This window comes from Mus caroli, unplaced genomic scaffold (genome assembly GCF_978045245.1).
Source record: "Mus caroli unplaced genomic scaffold, Mus_caroli_1 scaffold_7, whole genome shotgun sequence".
Classification (NCBI taxonomy): Eukaryota; Metazoa; Chordata; class Mammalia; order Rodentia; family Muridae; genus Mus; species Mus caroli.
The window spans coordinates 108660116-108686566 of record NW_028227262.1 but is presented as its reverse complement, the minus strand read 5'-3'; the positions used below and the strand labels follow the sequence as shown (position 1 = coordinate 108686566).

Genomic DNA, 26451 nt, shown 5'->3' with positions numbered 1-26451 from the left:
AATAGAAGGTGCCCACACCTCATAATAAATAGGTAAAGGCTGCATCATAAGACATACAATGATCTTTCTTAATTTCACTAAAAAGAGAAATAGACTTGGGATAATTTTGTATTCAAGGAAAAATTACTTAGTTCCAAGGATAAACTTACAGTTGTATACTTTGATTAGGCAAGGGCATGTATAAACTATTATCTGAACTTATAATTAATATATTATAATGAAACACTGCTTTGAACTTAATATCAACATCCTTCTGTAACTTCCATTCTATGTAATACTTTATTTCTGGGGTAATTTTCTAAAGAACTTTTTGTCCAAGAAGGTATAAAAAACCAGAGAAAAGTAATAAAGTTGTTGGTTGAATGGTTTGGCTTGGGAACTTTACCCATCCAACAGTCCATCCATCCATCCATCCATCCATCCATCCATCCATCCATCCATTCATCATATGCCTGCTTGTCTATATATTTGTGTGTATATATGTAAGTAGAGATGACTACTTGTTGATTGTGACAGACAGTCAGGCCTGGCCAGAGTGTGCGTATGTGAATGTTTGAATGTATATGTGTCTGTGTATATGTGACTGTATAAAGTATCTTAATTCTTCTCCTTTCCTTCCTCTCTGTTTCACAAGGTGTTAATCAGCTTAGCCAGAAAGACTTCTGGGACTTTCCAGAGAAAAGTGCACTAGCAATAAATCTTTTTAATTCCCAGCTGCGAGACAGCATGTGTTAATCACCAGATATTAGACTTATTAAAGCACAAGTAATAAAGAGTTAAGTTTTTAGCACTTAAAGAAGCACAGAAGAGTAAGAAAGAGTTAAATTTTCCTGGTGCTTATTTAAGCATAGAGAGTTAGATCAAGCACAGAGGGTTATAATGTTTATAAAGCATAGAGTTAAAGAGTAAAGAAGCCAGTGTTGTTGGTTTTTTAAAATTACTTACAATTGTTTACAGTCCTCTCATTGCCCCTCTCCCAATCTGCCCTCCCACAGTTCCTCAACCTATTTCTCCTCTCTCCTGTTTCAAGAGGATGCCACCTTCCTACCCACATCAGGCCTACCACTCTCTGGGGCCTCAAGCCTTTCCAGGGTTAGTCACATCTCCCACTGAGGCCAGACCAGGCAGTCCTCTGCTGGCCTTGGACCAGGTAGTGTATGCTGCCTGGTTGGTGGCTCAGTATCTGAGAGATCTCAGGGGGTCTAGTTTAGCTGAGACCGCTGAAGTCAGCATTTTTTTAAAACCATAGAATAAGCAAGAAAGTTTTTAGAACCATGTAGGAGTTATCAGAAAGCATTTGGTATAGTCAGAGAGCTAGCTGTTCATATTACAACTGGAGAACATCAGTCTTAAAAGCATCATTCAATGCTGAATCCCACTTCAAGCCTATTCCAGGCCAGGCAGGCTCGTGGCAGAGCACTGGTCAGGGAGCAAGGAGAGAGGACTTGGGGAAAATGGGATGAGATCTGAAGAGATGGATAAAGAGCAGCTTGCAGTTTAGATGTGGCCAGCAACTGACTGTGGGGCACATAAAATTATATTATTATATAATTATTTTATTACATTATTTCTCCTTCCCCTAAAGCCAGTTTTCTCCCTCAAGTGTTGTTATAACACATACTTTTGAGGGTGCATAACAGGTATATAGTTCTTTGGTTTTTAATCAATTATATTTAGTTTATCTACTTCCTTGGTGATTCTCCCACTGTGCAGAATAGTTAAGAGTTATGTTCCACTGTAGACTATTGATCATCTGCATTAGAGTAATCATTACAATATTACAGAATTGTCTGAATTATGACAAAGGACACTTTATAGTCACACACATTTCTCTTAGCACAATCAGAAGCTATTAAGTGTCTGCTGATCGATGATTTTTTTTTTGGTGTGTGAATAAACAATTTTGTTACTAAAGTTCTCATTGTTCTCAAAGTTTACATTATGATAAAGGTAGGAGTCATAGATTTCTGGTGATATTTTATTAGGTGTTGTCCCTGGGTTCGTTTCAATAAGACAGATGATGAATTGTTGATCCATTGTAGAGATGGCATGATTTTATACTGAGTGGTATCACTTCTCAGTGTGAGTGTATCATTTTTAAGATCCATCTTGCATAGGGATGAATTTCAGTGAAGAAGCCTTTGCCTCCATTGGCTATACTTGCTTTCCCCCAGGACAATATTCCATGCACCCTCCCACTGCAGATGGCTGGAGCAGCTGATACTTCCTGACAAAGAGATATAAGATGTCAATGTTACTTTGTTGTCACAGATCAAGAACAAATCTTAAGAGCTGGGCATGGTGGCACATGCCTTTAATCCCAGCACTTGGGGGGCAGAGGCAGGTGGATTTCTGAGTTCAAGGCCAGCCTGGTCTACAGAGTGAGTTCCAGGACAGCCAGGGCTACACAGAGAAGCCCTGTCTCAAAAAAACCAAACCAAACCAAACCAAACCAAACCAAACCAAACCAAACCAAACCAAACCAAACCAAAACAAAACAAAACAAAACAAAACAAAACAAAACAAAACAAAACGAATAATCTTAAGATATGGCATGTAACAGTAGCCAAATCACCTGGGGGAATGAATCCATTGTATGGAAGAAGTGATAACTTTTACTTCTATCTGCTGTGTTCTCTCCCTTTTCAGTTCAAGTTTTATATAACCTGAGTGCACTAGGAGAAGGACAGGTGATCCACACTAGAGTTCTCTCACTCTAACATTGGGGAGGGGAATGAAGTACATTGCAGAATGTTAAGTCAAGGAGAGGGACTTCAGCTTTTCTCCTCTTTAATCTGTGGGGGATCTTTTTGATATTCCAACACAACCTCCCTTCTTAGTGGGCCCTGTATTATCTTCTTGCATGGAGAAAGAAACAATACCTTAGTTGCAGACATAGCATTATGTGAATGTCCTATGCACATAATGTTCATTCTTGTTTCTTGTTTCTGTTGATGAAGAGTGTCCAAACAGTCACTTGGGGAAAGAGAATACTCATTTATCCATGTCAAGACGTCAGGATCGCTAACTATGGAAAGAAAAGACAGATGAGATTTAGAGCTGTTGTTCTGACCAGGGACCTTCTATCAGCCCCTATTTTGTGAATAAATTAATTCCTGAGAATACTCAGTGCAAGTAGCCATAGATGCTCCAATCACCCTTAGAGTTCCTCATGCAGAATCTCCATGGTGGAGAAGTAGACTCCAAAGTTCTTCATCTATCCATCATTAGACATATAGTTCTATCTGCTGTGCATAATTCATAATGTTTTGAAAATGTTGTATGGAGATTGTAAATGTCCACAAAGAAAAATAGCAATATCTCTGTTCTCCAAAATTTCTATTTCAAACCTTGTTGGGTATTTATTTCATCTTCTTTAAATTTTATCACATAAAAATGTATATAAAGTTACTCTTTTAAGATATTTATTTATTGTGAGTGTTTGTATATGTTTGTGGATGTGTACATATGTGTGCATGTCTGCATGTACTTTTGCCAAAGTGGATCAATAAAGGTCAAATGACAACTTGTGGGATTCAATTCTTTGTTTTGACTGTGTCAGTTCTGGGTATTGAACTCAGGCCATTAGTTTTGGTGGCAAGTGCCTTTACTTAGAAAAGCCATTTTGCTAGCCCCCAAACTCAAGTCTTGCCTCACATAACAATGGAATGTTCTGATAAATGTATCCCTAGGCAAAGTGTACTTATATAAATCTAATTTGTAAAGACTACTACTTATCTAAGCTACATTTTATAGTTTGTCATGTCTGGATTATAAACACTCTTAGCATGTGATTTCAGTAAATGTTGTCACACAACAGTAACAAATTATGTATCTAAACATATATGAATATAGAAAATTTGGTATAATACTTTTGATAGGATCTTTTTAAATTGTAAAATAAATTTTGTAGAATCGCTATTACATATCTCTCCTCATTGTCTGAAACACCATTATGTAGTTCTTGGCTATTAATGGTTATTTATGTGATGTACATATGCATGTTCCCCTGAGAGGTCATATTGTTCATCTGCATCATAGAAATTGCTACTATACTCTAAGTGTCTGGGTACATGAACTTTAACCAAGATACTAAGTATTTTTATCTCTATTAGAGATAGTGAGAAAAAAGGAAACAATTTATCAAGTGAAGCATTGTATTACTCAAGGAGTGGATAGTATATCTAGTAAGACAGAGCCATGTAAATTAAACAAAACATGCAAGTAAGGAGGGGGGAGGGAGAGGGAAGCAGGGAGAGGAAGAGGGAGAGGGAGGGAGAGGGGGAGAGGGGGAGAGGGGGAGAGGGAGAGTTTATTTTTAGGAAAAATTCACTTAAAAAACTGTGTGAAAATAAGTTACTTGAAATAAAGATTTCCTATATATAAGAGGTCTTTTAGAGGTAGTCTGTCATTGGTTTTCATTGTTTTGATATACATAGCTGAGACAATAAAATAGTCATGTAGTATAGTTTGCTTTATTTTAAATGGTACATAATAAATTAGTTTTGTAAGGTGTGATGGAATTATTTCAAATAAAGCTTAAAAAAAATCAATGACAAAACCAACATGAAATCTATTTTGTTTGAGGTCAGGGATGAGGATTTCCCCCTAGACGTTCTTTTATTGTTGAGAATTGTTTTCATTATCCTAGAAATTTCATTATTCCAAAGAAATTTGAGAATTGCTCTTTCTAACTCTCAGAAGAATTGAGTTGGAATTTTGATGTGGATTGCATTGAATCTGTAGATTGCTTTTGGTAAGATGACCATTATTAATAAAATAATCCTGCCAATTCATGATCATGGAAGATCTCTCCATCTTCTGAGGTCTTCTTCAATTTATAAAGCAATAGTGATTAAAAAAAAAAACCCTGCATGTTATTGGTACAGAGACAGGCAGGTAGATCAATAGAATAGAATTGAAGACCAAGATATGAATCCACACACCTATGGTCACTTGATCTTTGATAAAACAATCCAGTGGAAAAAAAGACAGCATTTTTTACAAATGGTGCTGGTTCAATTGGCAGTCTGCATGTAGAAGAATGCAAATTGATCCATTCTTATCTCTTTGTACAAATCTCAAGTCCAAGTGGATCAAGAACCTCCACATAAAACCAGAGACACTGAATCTAACAGAAGAAAAAGTGGGGAACAGCCTTGAACACTTAAGCACAGAGGGAAAGTTCCTGAACAGAACACCAGTGGCTTAGGCTTTAAGAGCAGCAATTAACAAATGAGACCTCTTAAAATTGAAAAAAAAAAAAAAAGAACTTTTGAAAAACAAAGGACACTGTCAATAGTATAAAATAGTAACCCACAGATTTAGAAAAAGTATTTACCAACCCTACATCCAATAGAGGGCTAATATCCAAAATATACAAAGAACTCAAGAAGGGAGACTACAGAGAACCAATTAACCCTATTAAAAAGTGGAGTACAGAGCTAAATAGAGAATTCTCAATTGAGGAATCTTGAATGGCTGGGAAGCACTTAAATGTTCAACATCCTTAGTCATCAGGGAAATGCAAACCAAAATGATCCTGAGATTCCACCTCACACCAATCAGAATGGCTAAAATAAAAATTTCAGGTGACAGCAGATGCTGGCAAGGATGTGGAGAAAGAGGAACACTCCTCCATTGTTGGTGGGATTGCAAACTGGTAATACCACTTTGGAAATCAGTCTGGTGGTTTCTGAGAAAATTGGAAATAGTTCTACCTAAGGACTCAGCTATTATCACTCCTGGGCATGTACCCAAAGGATGCTCCAACATGTAACAAGGATGCATGCTCCATTATGTTCATAGCTGCCTTATTTATAATAGCTAGGAGCTGGAAACAACCCAGATGTCCCTGAACAGAAGAATGGATATAGAAAATGTGGTACATATACACAATAGAGTACTATGCAGCAATTAAAAGCAATGACTTCATGAAATTCTTAGGCAAATGAATGGAACTGGAAAATACCATCCTGAGTGAGGTAACCCAAACACAAAATAATACACATGGTATGTATTGACTGAAGACTAGGGTGTGGATGATTCAGTCCTGCATTGAGGGGAGAACACAATGATTATGGGAGATGGAGGGAGAGGGGGACCTGGAGGGAGAGAGGAGATGGAGGAAATATGGAGGGCAGTATCAGAAACTGGAGGATATGTCAGAGATACAGAGGGTCAGGAAATTGAACAACAAAAAAAATGTAGCAGTGGGGATGAGATACTGGGGACAGCCACTGGAGGATCCCAGACAGCAGGGAAATGTGAAGCTCTCAGGACCCAACAGGGAAGACTTTAGCCAATATACGCAGAGAAGGGGGAGATAGAACCTGTTGAGACCATTTCTAGTAGATAGGCACATCCCCTGGTTGAGGGATGGGGCCACCCACGCATCTCAAAGTTTTTAACCAAGAAATGTTCCTGTCCAAAGGAAAAACAGGGACAAAAAATGGAACAGAGACTGAAGGAAGGGCCAACTGGGGACTGCCCCACTTGGGGATCCATCATGTCTATAGACACCAAACTCAAAACTGTTGCTGTGGTCAAGAGGCTGTTGACTCGAACCTCATGTGGTGGTTCCTTGGGAAGTCTGGCCAGCAACTGACCAATGCAGATGTGGATGCTTGGAGCCAACCATCAGACTGAGCTCAGGGAACCTGGTCGGGGAGTTAGAGGAAGAACTGGAGGAGCTGAGGGTGATCACTACCCCATTGGAAGAACAGCATAGGCTGACCTGATCACCCAGTTCTCCCAGAGTCTAGACCACTAACCAAGGAGTGTACCTGGAGGGGTCCATGGCACTGGATACATATGTAGCAGAGGATGGCCTTGCCTGACAGCAACAGATGGGAGGCCCTTGGTCCTGGGGAGGTTTGATGCCCCAGAGTAGGGGGATAGTGGAGCAGTGGGGCAGGAGAGAGTGGGTGGGTGGGGGAGAACTCTCATACAGGCAAAGGGGAGGGGGAAGGGCAGGTGTGGGATAGCTGGATTTAAAGCTGACCAAGCAACTTTGAGAAAACCTAAAATAAGCAATCACAGGAAGAAACAGCCATCAAGGACTAATAAGCGTATTAGAAAGCAATGTTGGAAGAGTAGCTTCTGCAGACAGCAGTTCTCTCTATTCTGCCCATGTTGGGTCCATAGGAAAGAGAGGTGGGTGCTCATACTATGGTATATGATTATTTTCCTATGACAAGTATCGAGTTAGAGACATAACTACAAGCATGCTATAACAGCCATCTTGTCTATGAACTCTCCAAGTCTGCACCCACAAGTGAGGCATGTTCACTTGTAGTACAAAGTATGAAAATTATATTCTGAACAGAACCAGCCCTGGCTAGAGGTTAGATTGTGCTCCTTCAATATGTCTTCGTTATTCAGGGTCCAGTGGAAAGAATGTGCCCATATGTCCTAGACACAGTCTGGGTTCTCTGTGGTAGAGAGTTGAAAGCACCCTTACCCATCACAAAAAGTTTGCTTTTCATCTCTTAACCTCTCTTCTAAGAAGTGCATGGCAGTTCCTGTTGAGAAGGCCACCCTCTCTACCTTCAATATCATCTTAGTCAATGAGGATTACAATTTTTTCAAATCTATTTAGATTTGATTCACTAGTCCCAGATCTCAAGTATTATAGAAATAGCACAATCTCTAAATTACTGCCTGCCCTATTTGATGCTGTTGGAGTAGCTTCCTTGCACCAGTATCATGAGTTTATTCCTGTCACCTCCTGGGAGACCAAGTCTTGCTGGTAATCACTGCAGGATTAAGACTTTTTTCTTTTTATAAATATTACCAATTTCTATCATGTATATTCAACCACATCTTTACCAGCCCTGATTTCCTCAGAATGAAGAAATCAGGGCCAAACACTCACAGTTTTTGTAGTTATTCCAGGTCCATGTTGGTATGAAGCAGGTTTCATTAAATGCCATTGGTTCCATAGCTATGGCTATAGTTCCCACATACATGTTGATAGTAGCAGGATATGAGAGTTTTATCAGCATCAAGTCATTTTTCAGAAATTTTGCATCAAAATTAGGATGGACTACAGTGAATGAGTAATTACATATCTGTTCTTTCTCATTTTTGATGTTGGGTCGGTAAACTCCCAGTCGGATTTTAGTTCTTGGGGAAAAAGAAAGGCAGAGAGATGGAAGAGAAAACAGTCACTGAATGTCAAACTATTAGAAAAAAATGTAAAAAGTCACTTATACAATCAACTTAGCTTTACTTTTCAACTCCATAGTTAAAGTTTACTAACCTGTGTATAGAATTGTGTATAAAACCTTGTGTTTACAGGATGATTATGTTTGTGCCAAGCATATGGGATGATCAATCTACAGCTAACTCAATAGATCCTATTCTAATTAAGATTTGAGCAATATGAACTAGCAGCCAGTAGAGACTTCACAACCTTTGATGTTTTCAGTGCTCTTATATACTCCATATCTGTACAGGCAGCTTTTGAGCAGTACCCAACTGCTTCTAACATTCTTAGCTTATCCACTGCTCTTCTTGGGACTATATAATTATTTTGTCATGCATTGTGTACACTTCCTAGATCCTTAAAACCACATAAATAGTGTTGTAGAGATACCAAGTCATTATTTCATGTCATATTCTCTATGCAAATTCAGAGCCAGATAGATGCCCCTTTGACAAACTAACCAGTCATGCAGCATACCGAACAAACAAACAAACAAACAAAAAACCCATTCCATTTTAAAAGCAGTTCATAGTAGTTATGGGTAATAGAAAGTCTTATTTGCAAGCTCCAGCATCATGTCAACTGCATTTGTTTCCTATGTAATCATGCTAATGTTTTGAGCTTAACTTCCTACTCTGTTGAGCTTAACTTCTCTTGGACAACTGCAAGGCTAAGCATCATAAGTGTGAAACGGAGCCAAAGTTCTGAGTAAAACTTCCCCATATATATATATATTTTTAAATAAAATAATTTTTTTTCTTTTCTTTTATGTGTATGAGTACTTTGCCTGCATGTATTAATGTGTACCATGTACTTGCAAGTATTTTTGAAGGTCAGAACAGGACATAAAATTCTCCTGGAACTTTGAGTTGGGAGTAGGTATGTGGGTGCTGGGAACCAAATCCAGGTCCTCTTGCAAGTGCAGCATGTACTGTTAACTGCTTAGTTGTGTCTCCATCATCTCAATAGATTCTGGACACACAACAAAAATAGATTCTCAGAAAGTAAAAGACACAATGTTCTTCTTTATATGTGTATCCTAGCTTGTACTATATACATGTATATATTAAGCAAATATACACCTGGTTAAAATATAACATAGAAAGAAGAACAGTGTGTGATTTAGTACTGTGTAATAAAGAAGTATAACATGAAGATAAAAAACACATGGGTTGTGAAAGGAGATATACTTTTTCCTCCTACTAAAACTACTTTCTTTCCTTCTAATTCTGTCATAACTTTTTCTTCTTGTGGTGAATAAGTACATACAAATGTAATTGATAATGAAGCCATAAATCCATAAGTGATATTCCATGGCTTTAGAATGGTCATTCTAAATGTATAGAAACTCAATGAGACATATGGAATTTGGGACTGGGCAGTGTTTGCTTGAGTGATTCTGTTACTCTAGCTGTGTGGTGTTTTTATTTGAGTTCATTACAATAGACTGATTGACAAATGGGTTTTTCAAGAGATGCCGTATATTACGCAGCGCTTCATTGCTTTCTCTTATTTACTTATATGATGTGCTATCAACCCAAGCCTTCAGTTTCATGCTGTGACTACGCCCCTATAGTCTGTCAGCACTGATTCTTAAACATGTCGTACCCTCAAACCTTTGTTACCTAAGAGACTACTCAGCATTGTTCCCTTGGTCTGGAACATCCTCGGGCTTTATTCCTTTAGCAGACTTGTGTTTTTCCTGATGTCCTCATATCTTCAAAGAGGCCTAACATTACCATGTTACACATCGCACATGACACATCCCACACCTTGCTCTACTGTTTTATTTTTTGTTCCTGATCCCTTCTCTGCTTTGGTTTATTCTTTATATCAGAATGTACACTCCATGGGAAAAAAGTTATTACTATCTTGTTCCCTAAATGGTTTATTTGAATAGCATTTCTGGTATAGTAAATGATTGATGGATGTTTATTGATGAATATTTGAAATAAAGCTTGTAAGACTTCTTATTGATTTCTATACTGAAGTACATAAAAATGTAAGATTCTATTTTCTTGGAATTTCTAATTCCATGCAAAGTATGAAAAGTTGCTTCTCACACTAACTTCAATAGCACAGATCCCTCCAAGCTCTTATGAGTAAGGAACCACTTACGGTAAAGAACAATGAGCAGCAGTGAGCACCCACTGAGGGTCAATGAGAGTCCCAACACAAGGCTCTGGGCTGGACTGCAGATAGACCATATAAGGAACATTAAAATTCTCTGGTAAGTATTCTTCTGAATTGTTATATTCGTTCAGAACGGCTTTGGGAGTATTAGCTACTAGAGAAAGAACAAAAACAAAAATTTTAGTAAGCTAGTTTAGTTATAGTAGCTTTCTCTAATCAAAGTTATTCGAAGATATCAACGTCTTTAATTTTGACATTTAAAAATTTCACATAATGTAATGTGTCATACAATGTGTATATATTAAAGAAACTAATGGCTATTTTTGTTGTGATATAACTATATCAAAGTTGTCTAATATTATCACATGGGCTCATCTGATATTGATCAGAAATCCTGTCAACACTGTATGTTAGTGAAATTAATAAAATCAGTAAGTACTTTAAATATTAGTCCTTAACAACTTTTGCCAACAATAGAGGTATAAATAAAACACTTTTTGACTTTGGCAGTGAAAAAAAAATCACATGAAAACTTAAAAATTAGCCCACCTCCCTTCCTGATCCAAAATTTCGTAACATCTTTTCAGGGAAAAGGAATGGTGGCTGTTCAGGGGAAATCATGTGCTCAAGTGCCTACTGTGCAGTTCCTAGGGATTTTTCTGCAAAGCCTTGGCACAAAGGATATTCAAAATGCTCCCAGATATCAGAGAGACCTGGCGAACATGTTGTTAGGAACATATGTGAAATGAGAGTCTTTTCATTGATTTCCTTCAGCAACTAATTTCGTCTTAAAATGATTCTTCATCTCCCATCATATCTCATAAGTTACTGGTCGTTATATCACCTTTATGTCAACCACTGATACACCTTTCTGGATCTCACCCTAGACAGAAACAAGACTCTAGACTCACCTGCTAGACTTAAGAGAGTGAAGATGAAAAAAGTCTTCATATCAAGCTATAATCTCAGTAGAGCAAACTAGGTGGTCACACTGTCAACTGTCGCAATCTTGACGCCTGGATCCTTGCCCAGAACAGCTGAAGGAGAAACACTTGTGGCAGGAGGAAAAGGCAAGGATCTTAAGAAATCTTCTAATTCTTTCCTTGGGATCTGATCTATCAAGATGTACGGGAGTCAGCAGGGTTTGACTCTAATGTAGGTGGAGAAGAAGAGGACCAAGACTGGTTCTTGGTGCTTCCTGTGTGATACTAAAACCCTTCCCAGTCATCAACTGTGCCTGCTGACTGCTTCCCTCCCCTCTTTGTGACATAATTTTTCTTTGTTTCCTTCCCTGATCCCTGATTTTGACTTTTAACCTGCCTCCCTGGGTATCTCTGTCTTTACAGTCTCTCTTTGCCATCTTCAGAGGCTCTCAGAACATTGATGTATACAATGCACTTATCAACATCTATTTTTCTTCTCCCATTTTGGAACTGAGAAGTCTACTTACTGTTCTTATAGAAGTTAGTGGCAAAATCAGGACTCAATGAGTTCTTCAGATTCCCTGTGACAAGACTGAAGTTTACCTGAATCCTGGACTCCTAGCAAACACCACTGGCTATGAAATCTTCTCACTTTACTATAACTGGAAAATCAATCAACACAGAATATGATCTTCCCTGAGATTTGGGTCAGGCTTTTGGCACATTTTATTTTTGACTACAGTAAGTCTTCGCTCACTCCTTTGTTTTCCCACAAGTCCTTATGCTTATATCTTCTCACTAGGCCAGATGTAAACCTTCCAAATTCTTTTTTTCTTCTTAAACAGTGGGGTAAGATACAAGTTTATTTTCTTAATATTAGCTATCCTTAATCATTTTCTATTCAACGAACTGGGGTTTCTCAGTTGATTGCAAAACCACCTTGACTCTGAATTCTCCATCTAAAACTCACATAATCTTCCTCACCCTCATAAAAGTTTGGAGCAAAAGTACCCTGCTGATACTATTTGGTTAGAATAGTAAATAAAACCAGTTTTTTTTTAAAGTTTTTATTTTTTACACTGTTTTTTTCCAAATGAATTATATTCTTTTTCTATAAGAAAATCTGACGTGACAATTTCTTGATTGCCACCTTCATCCTGAGATAGGTAACAAATAGTAAATAGGTTTACCTATACATTTTATTGAGAATTTTATTAATGTATATAATGAAATATGATCATATTCATCCTTTCTTTCTCCCCTCCTACTCTCTCCATATTCCTCTCATCAAAACAAAGTAGCTTTGTGACAGCTAAGGAAATTATACTGAGGTTAGTTGTGACTTTACACTTAACAGCCTATTGATTTCCCACTTAAGAAACGTCTTTAGCTTCATCTTAGGGGTAACAGGAAAATGGGACCTCATAAAATTGCAAAGCTTCTGCAGGGCAAAAGACACCATCAATAAGACAAAAAGGCCACCAACAGATTGGGAAAGGATTTTACCTATCCTAAATCAGATAGGGGACTAATATCCAATACATATAAAGAACTCAAGAAGGTGGACTCCAGAAAATCAAATAACCCCATTAAAAATGGGGCTCAGAGCTAAACAAAGAATTCTCACTTGAGGAATACTGAATGGCTAAGAAGCACCTGAAAAAAATGTTCAACATCCTTAATCATCAGGGAAATGCAAATCAAAACAACCCTGAAATTCCACCTCACACCAGTCACAATGGCTAAGATCAAAAATTCAGGTGACAGCAGATGCTGGCGAGGATGTAGAGAAAGAGGAACACTCCTCCATTGTTGTTGGGATTGCAAGCTCGTACAACCACTCTGGAAATCAGTCTGGCAGTTCCTCAGAAAATTGGACATAGTACTACCAGAGGATCCCGAAATACCTCTCCTGGGCATATATTCAGAAGATGTTCCAACCAGTAAGAAGGACACATGCTCCACTATGTTCATAGCAGCCTTATTTATAATAGCCAGAAGCTGGAAAGAACCCAGATGCCCCTCAACAGAGGAATGGATACAGAAAATGTAGTACATTTACACAATGGAGTACTACTCAGCTATTAAAAAGAATGAATTTATGAAATTCCTAGGCAAATGGATGGACCTGGAGGGCATCATCCTGAGTGAGGTAACTCAATCACAAAAGAACTCACATGATATGTACTCACTGATAAGTGGATATTAGCCCAGAAACTTAGAATACCCAAGATACAAGATACAATTTGCAAAATGCATGAAACTCAAGAAGAACGAAGACCAAAGTGTGGACACTTTGCCCCTTCTTAGAAAGGGGAACAAAACACCCATGGAAGGAGTTACAGTGACAAAGTTTTGAGCTGAGAGGAAAGGATGGACCATCCAAAGACTGCCATATCTGGGGATCCATCCCATAATCAGCTTCCAAACGCTGACACCATTGCATACACTAGCAAGATTCTGCTGAGAGGACCCAGATATAGCTGTCTCTTGTGAGACTATGCTGGGGCCTAGCAAACACATAAGTGGATGCTCACAGTCAGCTATTGGATGGATCACAGGGCCCCTAATGGAGAAGCTAGAGAAAGTACCCAAGGAGCTAAAGGGATCTGCAACCCTATAGGTGGAACAACAATATGAACTAACCAGTACACCCCGGAGCTCATGTCTCTAGCTGCATATGTATCAGAAGATGGCCTAGTCAGCCATCAGTGGAGGCCCATTGGTTGTGCAAACTTTATATGCCTCAGTATAGGGGAATACCAGGGCCGAGAAGTGGGAGTGGGTGGGTGGGAGAGTGGGTGGGGGAGCGTGTGGGGGACTTTTGGGATAGCATTGGAAGTGTAAATGAAATAAATAGCTAATATAAAAAACAGTAATATTACATTTTAATTCGGAATATAGTATTAATATTTAAATATTTGTAGGCTTTGCTACCCCCACTTCAAAGGTTTATATTCCCAAACGAAAGACACACACACACACACACACACACACACACACACACAGAGCCTTTTTATTTTAATATGCCTGTTTTTTTATTACATATTTTCCTCAATTACATTTCCAATGCTATCCCAAAAGTCCCCCATACCCCCCCCCACTTCCCTACCCACCCATTCCCATTCTTTTGGTCCTGGCATTCCCCTGTATTGGGGCATATAAAGTTTGCAAGTCCAATGGGCCTCTCTTTCCAGTGATGGCCGACTAGGCCATCTTTCGATACATATGCAGCTAGAGACAAGAGCTCCGGGGTACAATTTGCTAAACGCATGAAACTCAAGAAGAATGAAGACCAAAGTGTGGACACTGTGCCCCTTCTTAGAATTGGGAACAAAACACCCATGGAAGGAGTTACAGAGACAAATTTTGGAGCTGTGATGGAAGGATGGATCATCTAGAGACTGCCATATCCAGGGATCCATCCCATAATCAGCTTCCAAACGCTGACACCATTGCATACACTAGCAAGATTTTGCTGAAAGGACCCAGATATAGCTCTCTCTTGTGAAACTATGCCAGGGCCTAACAAACACAGAAGTGGATGCTCACTGTCAGCTATTGGATGGATCACAGGGCTCCCAATGGAGAAGCTAGAGAAAGTACCCAAGGAGCTAAAGGGATCTGCAACCCTATAGTTGGAACAACATTATGGATTTTAATATGCCTTAAGCAGCACAGTAGCTGAGTGACTGCTTAACCTCCATGCTGCTAGAATACACCTCCCACTGATTATTCTGAGTTACTACTTATTAATTTTTATGTTCCAACTTGGCTGCTCTTAACTCCAATTCATCAGCCATCTGGGCCACTTCTTTTGGTCTAAGAGTCTTGGGTGCTCTTCTTGTTTCTCTACCCCTTGTGGCCTCTGTGTCTCTCCTCTCTCTGCACTCTTCTAAAGCATGGCTGATTTCTTTCTCTCTTGTTTCCTCGAAGTCCCAAGGCCGGGAACCCTAAATCTTGCCCCTGTCTCTCCTCCTTAGCTAATGGCTGTTGGCATCTTTCTTTACCGATCAAAATTAACTGGGGGCAGGTTCCCAGATGCTATATGAAGATCCTCTTGTACAAACAGTTTTGTGGATAATTATCAATAGAATACAAGCAGCTACATGAGGTTTATCCAATCAAAAATCAGCAAGAATTTAAAAGGGTTAGACATCAGGTAACATTGTAACCATCTTCCTGTACACTGTTTATTGTCAAAGTATCCTGTGGACAACATGCTTGTATTCCTCTGATAGTTGTGTTAAAATATTAACTTGGAGTGTTCAAAACAGAGGGGGCTTGAGAAGTAATTAGGATAGAGTAATTTGGAAATGTGGACATCCCATGATGGCCTGTTTTTTTTTTTAAGATGGAAGGACCAGAGGTAGTTCAGGTGACCACATGAGGATATAATTACAGGAGGTATGAAGGCACTCCAGAAAATCAGGACTCAAGTCCTCCCAAGACCTTCTTTCACCTTGATTGTGGACTCAGCACCCTCCAAAGCTGGGAAGTGTATATGACTTTTAATCCTTTTGGGGTCTGGTGTTTTGTAATGGCTACTTGAACTGACTTACACATTTTTTTAACCTTATCACCAAGTGGGCAGTACCCTGGTGTGCTTCCTTATTTAAACCTACTCCATTTATTCAATGTTATCCGCGCTTAGGCTCCACTTGTCATTGTGTCCTTTCCATTGCATCATTCTCATCATTCCAAATGACAACAGGAACTCAGTGGCAGGATTTCTACTGCAGATGTTTCCCTGGATGATTGGCGAGGCAATGATGACTTGAGAGATAGCCAGTAAGGAACTAAGGCAGTGTGTGTGTGTGTGTGTGTGTGTGTGTGTGTGAGAGAGAGAGAGAGAGAGAGAGAGAGAGAGAGAGAGAGTGAGCGAGCATGTGTATGTATTTGAATGTGTTTGTGGATGTGTGTGTTTGTGGATGTGTGTGTTTGTGCATGTGTTATGTGCACACATGAATGTGTGTGTGTGTGTGTGTGTGTGTGATCCATTCTCAGGCTGGACTCAAAGCACAGATAACCACCATCTTTGGAACCTAGAACTTAAATGTATATACATTCACCATTTAAACTTTTCTCCTTAGTTAATTAGTTAATTTCACACACAATCTGGGCTGATTGGTGAGCTGGGACAGGGGTAGATTATTGTAGAGGATCACAGCTACTTTAGTGGTGAGATCACCAGCTTTTCACTATTTGGATCAATATCTATGATAATTTGAAGAAGTATTTAGTTTTGCTCATGATTTCAGAGACTGATTATTTGAGCCTACATTCATTTTAGGTAATGGTAAGGCAGAAAGGAGATGAGACTGGGAACCATGTGTGTTCTACAAAGCTACACGCTCAGTGGTATATTTCCTCCATTTTAGACCCTAGTTCCTAGAAATTTTATCACTTAGATCCAAATATTCAACAGAGACTCCATGACAAGAAGTAGTGCACTTTTGGAAAACAAGATCTTGGAGAATAAGGGACATACTGGTTGATGTGGTTTAGTAAAATGGAGAAAAGCTGTGATTTTTAGATTTTAAAAAATAGAAAAAAAAAAGAAGAAAAGAGAAGGGGGAGGAGGAGGAGGAAAAGGGAATAAACCCTTTTCCCTTCATCTTGCTTCTTGGTCATGATGTTTGTGCAGGAATAGAAACCCTGGCTAACACAAATTGGTACCAGCATAGTGGGATATTCCTGTGACAACTTGGCCATGTTTAGGGGAGGACTGTAGAAGTACTTTGGAACTTTGGGCTAGAAGAGCCATTGGGTGTTAAGAGTTCTGTGAGATGTTCTGTAGGAGCATGGAAGATAATGTTGAGAACAGTACAAATGATTGAGGCCTGGTTTGTGAAATTTTAGAGGGAAGATTAAAGACTCTTATCAAGGCTATTGCTATTTTGATTGTGAAGACTCTGTGGTTTTGGTTAGCTGGGGCTGAAGAATCAGCTATGGGTTAACAAGATACCAGAGCTACTAAGGTGGAACCTTTGTATTACTGGGACTATTGATGCTGGTTAGCTGGAGCTAAGAAATTATTGATGATTAAAAAGAACAATGTCATTGAGATGAAATCTTCTCGGAAGTGTTTTCTGAGAGTAAAGAGAAGCTGTGTTCCAGAGATAGCCAGTGTTGTACCTCGAGCTGCAGCTGGACTTGGTAATCTGTAAGAGTCACTCAGGTGGAACTGGTTTTGAAGGCATGAAGAGGTCATGAAGAGTAGCTGAGGCTCAGCATTGTGAGAGGCCACAGGAGGACACTGATGAAGGTGCAGGGCTGAAGGGGTCATGCAAAGGAGTTGAAGCTTGGTACCATGAAGAGAGCCTATGAGAGGCTATTGGTAAAGCCTACAACTACACTTTCTTCCCCCCTGTCTAGGGGTTTGTTTTGCCTTGAGTCTGGTTATAGGTCTAGAAAAAACCATTGGTGAGCCTTGAGGAATACCAATATTGTCTTGCCCCTGTATTTTCTTCAGAGAAAGTTACTGCTGGTTTATTAGACTCAGAGGGATTAATTTTGTCCTGTGAAATTTGCTTCACCTGGTCTTCTGTAGAAGTAGGTTCCTACAGATGTGCTGGCAAGTAAATGGAAGCAGGTGAAAAAGAGCAAATCTATCGTCTTCCAATGTCCTTTCGTAGGTCTCCAGCAGAAGATGTGGCCCAGATTAAAGGTGTGTACCATCATGCCTGGATCTGGGACTTGTTTTGTCCTAGGCTGATCTTGAACTCAGAGATCTTCTTGCCTTTGTCTCCTGGGATTAAAGGCATGTAGTACTTTGCCTGGGCCTAAGCTTTTCATAGCCACTATGCCTGAAGATCTCCATTCCAAGATCCAGGTCAGAAACTTGTGTCTTCCAGCCTCAAGATCTGGGTCACAGGAGAGCCTTCCAAGTCTGGATTGTAGTTCATTCCAGATATAGTAAAGTTGAGAACCAGAAATAGCTATTACAAGTAATAAAAATTTGGTAGTACTAATATTAAAATAGACAACTCCCTCTTTTTCTCCCCCCAATCAAATGAAATGTGACTTTATACTAACAAGAATTCATCAACACTTTTCTAAAAACACAGGTAAAGATTTTATCTGTGGCACATAAGAAAGATATCTTTGCCATGCTATATCCTTTTTCCCTGGGAAATAACCAACTCTTCTGTCTTCATGCTTACACTTAACCATTAATACCATATTTTAGTGATCAAGACCATCACTTCTTTAATGTGGACTACTGTTTCCTTTTCTTCCCTAGTTCAGAGAGCCTGTCAAGAAGTTGAGAACATGTTCCATATCTCCATGCCTCATACACTGGACACTTAGTTTCCATGAATTTTCTCTGATGAAAATTAGACATTTATATACACAAATGCTACATACTAGTTTTCCTATATTTCTACCATCTTGATTTCAGATCCTATATTCAACAGCCATTGTTCATTTCTAAGTTCAAATCATGTATTTATATGCAATGTATATCTTTTGGATGCATTCTTTTGAAAGACTCACCAGCAACTCCAAGGTGAACCAGGAAGAGAAAGATCTTCAAGGTTGCTCACTAGTCCTGCACTGGGCAATAGGAAAAGGGCTTTTTCTCCATAGCTATTTATACCTCCAGATTTGTCATTGACACTCAAGGCCATGGGTGCCACAAGAGAGATTTCACTGAAAAGTAAAAGAAAAAAATAGAGTTCACACCTTGACAGATGAAAGACAATGCAGGACCACTTGTTAGTGTTCCCCACTTTCTGAGATGGCAATAGAAATGGAAGCTGCAAAGTCACCTAGTGGGAACTGTTCATTGCAATATGAAATTAGTTGTATTCAACTCATAGTACAAATCTGCATGTTTCTTATAAAATATAATATTCTAGTTATGCCCTTTTGCCCAAAGGACTATGTTTAACCCTGTACACTTGTTATGTAACTAATAGCTGTTTCAATGTACTTTGTTGATTTTCTTGGCACAAAGCATACAACTAAATGCAATGCATATGCCTGCTGATTCATTCATCAGAAAACCATAGGGTAGTTCTGATCCTTTACCTGCATGCTTACTCTTCATTGTTAGAGGGACCGGTTTGAGATCACCCAGTGCTAGGTTGCAAGTTCAAGGCCAGCCTGTGAAATTGTCCTGCTTTGAGTTCCCAAGTGCTGGGATTACAGTTGTGAGCCACAGTGGATGGTGTGGCATTATTTTATGATCCCTCCTTTGTCTGAATAGTTTTCTCTGAATACACTTCTCATAAAACATTCTGTGGTTTGGTTTTAACTGTTCCTTGTCACTGGATGGCACAAAGCTTAAGGCAGTCATGGTTCAAATTTGAAGAAAGGTTTTCCACTTGACAAAACAGTACTACTCTTGATTCTCCCATTTAGGGTAATAATTGTTTAAAAATATTGTATCAATACTGTCAAGTTCTTATTATCCCTTCATAAATGTGTTTAAATTCTTGTCTCAGCTTAATAAGTGACATAATTTGTCAATAATAGAATGTTAAAACATAAAACTCAATTTAACTTTGTATTCTGAGGTAATAATGGATAAATAAAGTGGAACTTGTTCTATTTGTTGACAGTTGTATTCTCTCAGTGACAAATCCTTTTAATTAATAGAGAGATTCTGCTTGGAGTACACTGCCTGGTTCTTCCTAGTTATATTGATGCAGTTCAGAGCACAAGAGTATCATTGCCAAGTTTAGTTTGTAGCACAAAAAATTGGTAAAGTATTCTTTAAAGCTTTGCTCTTTTGAAGGCATATATACTAAGGACACAATTTAATAAAGAAGAAATTAGTAATTACTAGCATTACAGCTACATAGAAATACTTCATTTTTTTCCTTTTCTACATCTGTAGTGAAATTTAAAATTACTGGATGCATAAAATAGGAGGTCACATATGAAGCTCAAAAAGAAGGAAGACCAAAGTTTGGATGCTTCAGTCCTACGTAGAAGGGGGAACAAAATGATCATGGAAGATAGAGGGTGGAAGGGACTTACTTTGGAGGAAGAGAGGAGGGGAAGAGAAAAAAGAGGGGACAAGACCAGGTTGTAGAAGGAGACAGGGAAGATGTACAGAGTGTCAGGAAATCAAACAGAGGTGTATAGCAATGGGGGATAGGGAACTGTGAGTAGCCACCAGAAAGTCCCAGATGCCAAGAAAGCAAGAGACTCCCAGGACCCAACAGAAATGACATTAGCTGAAATACCCAAATAAAGGGGGAGAGAGAACCTGTAGAGACCATATCCAGTGTTTAGGCACAGTCCCCGTTTGAAGGATGGGGCCACCTACCCTTCTCAAAATTTTAACCCAGAATTGCTCCTGTCTGGAGGAAATATGGGGACAAAGAGTGGAGCAGAGACTGAAAGAAAGGCCATCCAGAGACTGTCCCACCTGGGGATCCATCCCATAGCAGCCACCAAACCCAGTCACTATTGCTGATGCCAAGAAGTGCTTACTGACAGAAGCCTGATATTGCTGTCTCCTGAGAGGATCTGCCAGAGATGGGGATGCTTGCAGCTAACTATTGGACTGAGTATGGGGACCCTAATGGAGAGGTTAGGGAAAGGACTGAAGGAGTTGACAGGGTTTGCAGTCCCATAGGAAAAACAATAATCTCAACCAGACTCCCCCCCCCCCCCGAGCTCCCAGGGACTAAACTACTAACTAAAGAATACACGTGGAGGAACCCATGGCTCCAGCTGCATATGTAGCATAGAATGGTCTTATCTGGCATTAATGGGAGAGGAAGACCTTGGTCATGTGAAGGCACAATGCCCCAGAGTAGAGGAATGCTAGGGCAGTGAGGCAGGAGTCAGGGGGTGGGTGGGAGAGCACCCTCATAGAAGCAGGGGGAGGAAGGGTGGGATAGGGGTTTTCAGAGGGGAAACTGGGAAGGGGGCTAACATTTGAAATGTAAATAAAATAACCAATAAAATAATTAAAAAATAAGTCACCTACATTGAGGAAAATCAAGACCCAAAGCCTTGTTGCTGTTAGAATGTGAAACATTCCGCATGGGGTTATGTGTTTGAGTGCTTGGTCCCCCAAAAGTCATGTTATTTATAAAGGTGAAATAACTTTTAGGATTTCCTAGAGAAAGCATGGGCTTGGAGGTTTTATTGTGTGACTGTCCTTCCTCCTCCTCCTCCTCTGTCCTCTATCTCTCTCCTCCTCCCTCCCTCTTCCTCCTGTACCTCCCCTCCCATTTCTCCCAGACTTCTGCTGCAAAGTGATCTGCTTCACTTGGCTTCCATGCCTTCCATACCAGGATGGACTGTGTCCACTCTAGAACTGTCAGCCAAAGTGAACAAGTTCTCCCTTAAGCTGTTTTTGTCAAGGTATTTTATCCAAGTATCAGGAAAATAAGAGACTGCTTACTAATTTAGGGAGCTGTGTTAGAGACTGCAGAGAGGCTACTTTCAGATACACAACACTGTTTCCCCGCTCCTGTGGACAGTAACAAAAGGGTTGCTTACTCAAGGCACATAGATGCAGACTAGGTTTAAATATTTGAAAATAGGATTTACAAAAATCAGAATGTCAAAAAAATTAAATGACTGGTTCATACTTTGAAGGACTACATGTAGTGTATATTGTTCAAAAGAGAATACATATTATTCATTTTGCATATCTTAACAGCATGTACCCTAAACTCTAAATCTTTGCATAATATTTTAATAAATAACAACATAATAAACCAGATGTGCACATATCTGGTCATAGATATATAAAAAGAACTTTCCAAAATTATAGTTGTTTATAAATTTTTCATTTAAAAGAATTTACATGAAAAGATATTTAGATGCTCTGACAATGCTTAATTTCTTGGGCCTGAAAAGATGGCTCAGCCCTTAAGAGCATTTGCTGACTTTGCAGAGGACTGAGGTTTGGTTCCCAGAAAATATGAAGGGCTTGCCAAAACTCTGAAGGCAGATAGTACACTGGCATATGTGCTGGCAAATATTTATACACATAAAACAAATTAATTTTCTAAAATAAGAATTAAGTAATTTTAGGTCTAAAAATATCAGGAATATTGATAAAACACAAAATCAATAGTGTTATTCATATAGTATTTGAATACTTGCCAAGTGACTTAAAAGTAATTAAGTTGAAAATGTAGAAACTGCATTTCAAAGTTTGTATAACTTGGAGAAATGTTAGTAGATTACATGTTGGCTAAATAAAAATGAAGCTGAGCTTGATCAGTGTATTTAACTTTGTAAGACACCTATCGAGATGGTCTTAAAAATACCTGTACAGCATGATGTCCTCAGCAAAAGAGACAGAAAGAAGTAAAGACCATCTCCCTAGCACACAAGGATGGAGGACTGGTGGAGAAATTTCTCTGTCCCCAAACTAGTTAGCTCAGTTGATGACACAGACAACCTGGAAGAAGATGTCTTAACAGTTAGTGTGTAAGGATGGCTGGGTGAGTTAGGCACCTCCAAATGACCATTTCATCCTACCCAGTGTTCCATGAAGTTGCTCCAGAACTCAGTGTCAACTGGTGCCATCTTCCCAAGTTGCCACCTTACATACTACTTGCCTGGCGAACAGCGTGCCCTCTGATGTGAGAGAAGACTCCATTAAGGGATTCTTTGGATGGTTAGATATCAGTGCCGTGGCCTTGCCACGTGAACCATGAACACAGCAATCCAGACACTTTGAACGATTTTGGTTACGCTGAGTTTAAGGACCTGGATTTCCTGTTCAGTGCCCAGAGTCTCAGTGAAGTCTCTAGGAAACGGAGAATTCCAGCAGACGTTGTCGGGTATTAACCGTGGTGATCGTTCGTTTGGCTGAGCTAGAGATCAAGATTTGACCAGGGACACTGGCTAGAGGGCCTTTCTTGTCTTGCCACAGACAGCTTTGATGATGCCCTGACCAAGAGAGGTGATAATTTTGGAGACAAGCAGGTACTGAGATCTCAAAGATTCAGACCAGTACCGCGATGGGTACGGGTAGTATGAGGATTGCCCATGCCTAGATATGAGTCCTTGGGATGACCTAGGGCACCAGAGGCTACTTCAAAGGTAGCCATACAAGGCTGTTCTTTTTAAATCTATTTTCAGGCTATGATTCCAGGACAGGCAAGGCAGACATTTGATAACAATAGTAGGCGCCCTTGGAATGTTGACTGTAGAGGAAAGCGGGGCTGTTGTGTAGTCACCTCTGATGATGGGTGTGACAAACGGACGATGAATATGGAGCTCCTGAGATTATGGTCTCCCACGGATTATAGGTGTAATGACAGAAAACTGGCAAATGGAAGTTGAAAATGACATGCTTACCTGATGAAGCAAAGCACAGGGCAGGAAAGATTAGGTAAGGATTGCCATACATAAATAAAACAATCATTTACCTTATGACTTTACAAATAAATTTTCAGTTAAGATTTACTTAATAAACATTAGGAACAGGAATATCAACAAAATACCTAGATAATGGCCACCTAGATTTATTTAATGCCTCAGATTTCCCATGAACAGTTCAGAATTGCTAAAAAGATAAATTTATGAATACACATAAATAAAATTGTCAATGTTTGAATTTCTTAGTAAGTTTTCTTAAAAATCATGTTAAATCAAGGAATATTCTTCATTAAATGATTTGATTCTTCTCTGAAAGTTACCTGTACTGTGATTCTATAATAAGAAAGAAAAAATATAAAACACTATTAAAGATATGATGATGATGATTAATTGTTTGAGGTGTATGTATATGTGTCTTTCTGTTTATGTGTCACATTTTGCATGGGTGCCCATGGAGGTCAGAAGAGTGGAGGTTACAACCGCTGGAGCTGGGTTCATTAGTGCTGGGAGGCCAACAGGGATCCCCTGTGAGAGCAGCAAGGGCTCTCACCATGTAGCAGCATCTCTCAGTCTATGAATATGTTGCTGCAAATTGTAACTTCTGAAGACTTTGTGTGATTGGTTGGTGAAACTTTTGTGAGAACTTGAACTGAACAACAGTACTTTTTAAAATTGTGTTTTTGTTTTTGTTTTTGTTTTTTTAAATTAGTTATTCGAGACTAGTTGTTTCTGTGTAGCCCTGGCTGTCCTGGAACTCACTTTGTAGACCAGGCTGGCCTCAAACTCAGAAATCTGCCTGCCTCTGCCTTCCAAGTGCTGGGATTAAAGGTGTGTGTCACCACTCCAGGCTGTGGATTTGTTTTTGTTTTCTGTTTTTTTTAAAGAGCCTTGCATGTGGCCCAGAGTGGCTTTGAACTGGTGCTTTCTAGTCTTATCAGTGCCATGATACTTGGATGTGCAATGTTTCTGATTCTGAAGTTAAACTTTGATCTTCTGGACTGAAATGACAATAAGGTTTGCCTGGAGATCCAACTTACTCAAATTATAAATATTACCTTTTTTGTGCTTCGTTAACTTGATTAACAGTCAGAACTCTGTCAAATCGATGTGTCTGACCGAGGAAGAGAAATGAGTCTGTTCTATGACTGTGATTTTTACTTTACAATTACTCTGTCTATTCTTGTATTTCAAACCATTAATATAAAGGTTTAATTAATATATGTAACTTTAGGATTCATCAGGGGAGCCAGGAATTTAAAAATATACAGATCTATATTGATAGATGAATTGTTAATGTATTTTCATAGATTGTTCGATGTCTATAGGAATCTGATGTGTGTGTATTCAGCATATTTATTAGTATCTATACCTGTTTTCTCCTTTGCAGGATTTTGATAGAACTAAACAGTTTTACAAACAATTAAAGTTTTCTTTGGTCTTCCTTCTTCTTGAGTTTCATGTGTTTTGCAAATTATATCTTGGGCATTCTGAGCTTCTGGGCTAATATCCACTTATCACTGAGTGGATATCATGTGTGTTCTTTTGTGATTGTGTTACCTCACTCAGGATGATGCCCTCCAGATCCATCAATTTGTCTAAGAATTTCATAAATTCATTGTTTTTAATAACTTCATAGTACTACATTGTATAAATGTACCACTTTTTTTGCACCTATTCCTTTGTTGAGGGACATCTAGGTTCTTTCCATCTTCTGACTATTATAAATAAGGCTGCTATGAACATAGTGGAACAAGTGTCCTTACAGTTTTCTTCGGGTATCTAGATATTTTTCTGAAAATGTTTTACAAAAATATGTTTTTTTTTAAATTCAAAGGTATGAAAACTGAATACTATTTAAATTTTCTGTGTTCTGCTTTTATTTTTCATGTAACTTGTGTTTAAATTATGTAAATATGGAACTCATATGAGAGTTTCTGGTTGTGGGATGCATGCCTACAGAACAGAGGAGATTCACAACAGTGACTTCCAAAATGTACGAATACATCTACTTTTAAATCTTTTGGTTGCTCAATCATGTAAGAAAAAATTATGGTACTGACTCTTAGTCTTTTATAACATCCCTTTTGATATGGAATTAACAATAAGGACAGGTATATCTATATAGCCAAGAACAACAACAACAAAAAACAACAACAAAACCCTAAACTACAGGATGGTTGTACAGTGATGTCTTCAAGTAAATCACCCAGAGACAAAGTTGGAAAATTGTCACCATCAAATTGTATTCACTTTTCTCACCTATACCAAAAGATTATAGATACAGTAAAAAACCAGGAAACCAGCCTTTCTTAGAGACCATACATATGAATACCTCGATGTAGAACTTAACAGCATCCATAAATACAAAATTTAATTATTTTGAGAAGATTTCCAACCCATTGGAATTTTGTCACAATACTCTGAGTTGAATAAATTATTGTGCTTACCTCACCTTACTGTAGAGGCTTATTTCTCTACTTTAAACCTGACTCATATATTTGAGGAATTTTTGCTCAAATGCCATTGTGATGGTTTGTATATTCTTGGACCATGGAGTGGCACCATCTGGAGGTGTGGCCTTGTTGGGATAGGTGTGACCTGGTTAGAATGGGTGTGTCACTGTGAGTGTGGGCTTAAGACCCTCACCCTAGTTGCCTGGAAGTCAGTCTTCCATTAGCAGCCTTTGGATGAAGATGTAGAACTCTCAGATCTACCTGCGCCATGCCTGCCTGGATACTGCCATGCTCCCACCTTGATGATAATGGACTGAACCTCTGAATCTGTAAGCCAGCCCCAATTAAATGTTGTTTTATTAAGACTTGCCTTGGTCATGGTGTCTGTTCACAGCAGTAAAACCCTAAATAAGACAGCCATCAT

At 38.9% G+C, this 26451-nt stretch overlaps 1 protein-coding gene across 4 annotated transcripts; it reads right to left on the bottom strand.

The window, feature by feature from the left end:
- Positions 1-1971: 1971 nt before the first annotated feature.
- Positions 1972-23234, bottom strand: LOC110296627 (putative inactive serine protease 58). 4 transcript variants are annotated; one of them, XM_085839726.1, is made up of 8 exons: positions 22809-23234; positions 18766-18921; positions 11793-11927; positions 11254-11379; positions 10328-10496; positions 7877-8127; positions 2883-3028; positions 1972-2227 (listed from the first exon to the last, which is right to left on the bottom strand). In XM_085839726.1, the coding sequence occupies exons 4-8, from the start codon at positions 11291-11293 to the stop codon at positions 2078-2080; spliced, it is 756 nt and encodes a 251-aa protein (XP_085695852.1). In that variant the 5' UTR covers positions 11294-11379; positions 11793-11927; positions 18766-18921; positions 22809-23234; the 3' UTR covers positions 1972-2077. The 4 variants fall into 4 exon arrangements, with proteins under 4 accessions (XP_085695852.1, XP_085695854.1, XP_085695853.1 ...); XM_085839728.1 differs by lacking the exon at positions 22809-23234 and adding an exon at positions 21638-21698; XM_085839727.1 differs by lacking the exon at positions 11793-11927.
- Positions 23235-26451: the final 3217 nt, after the last annotated feature.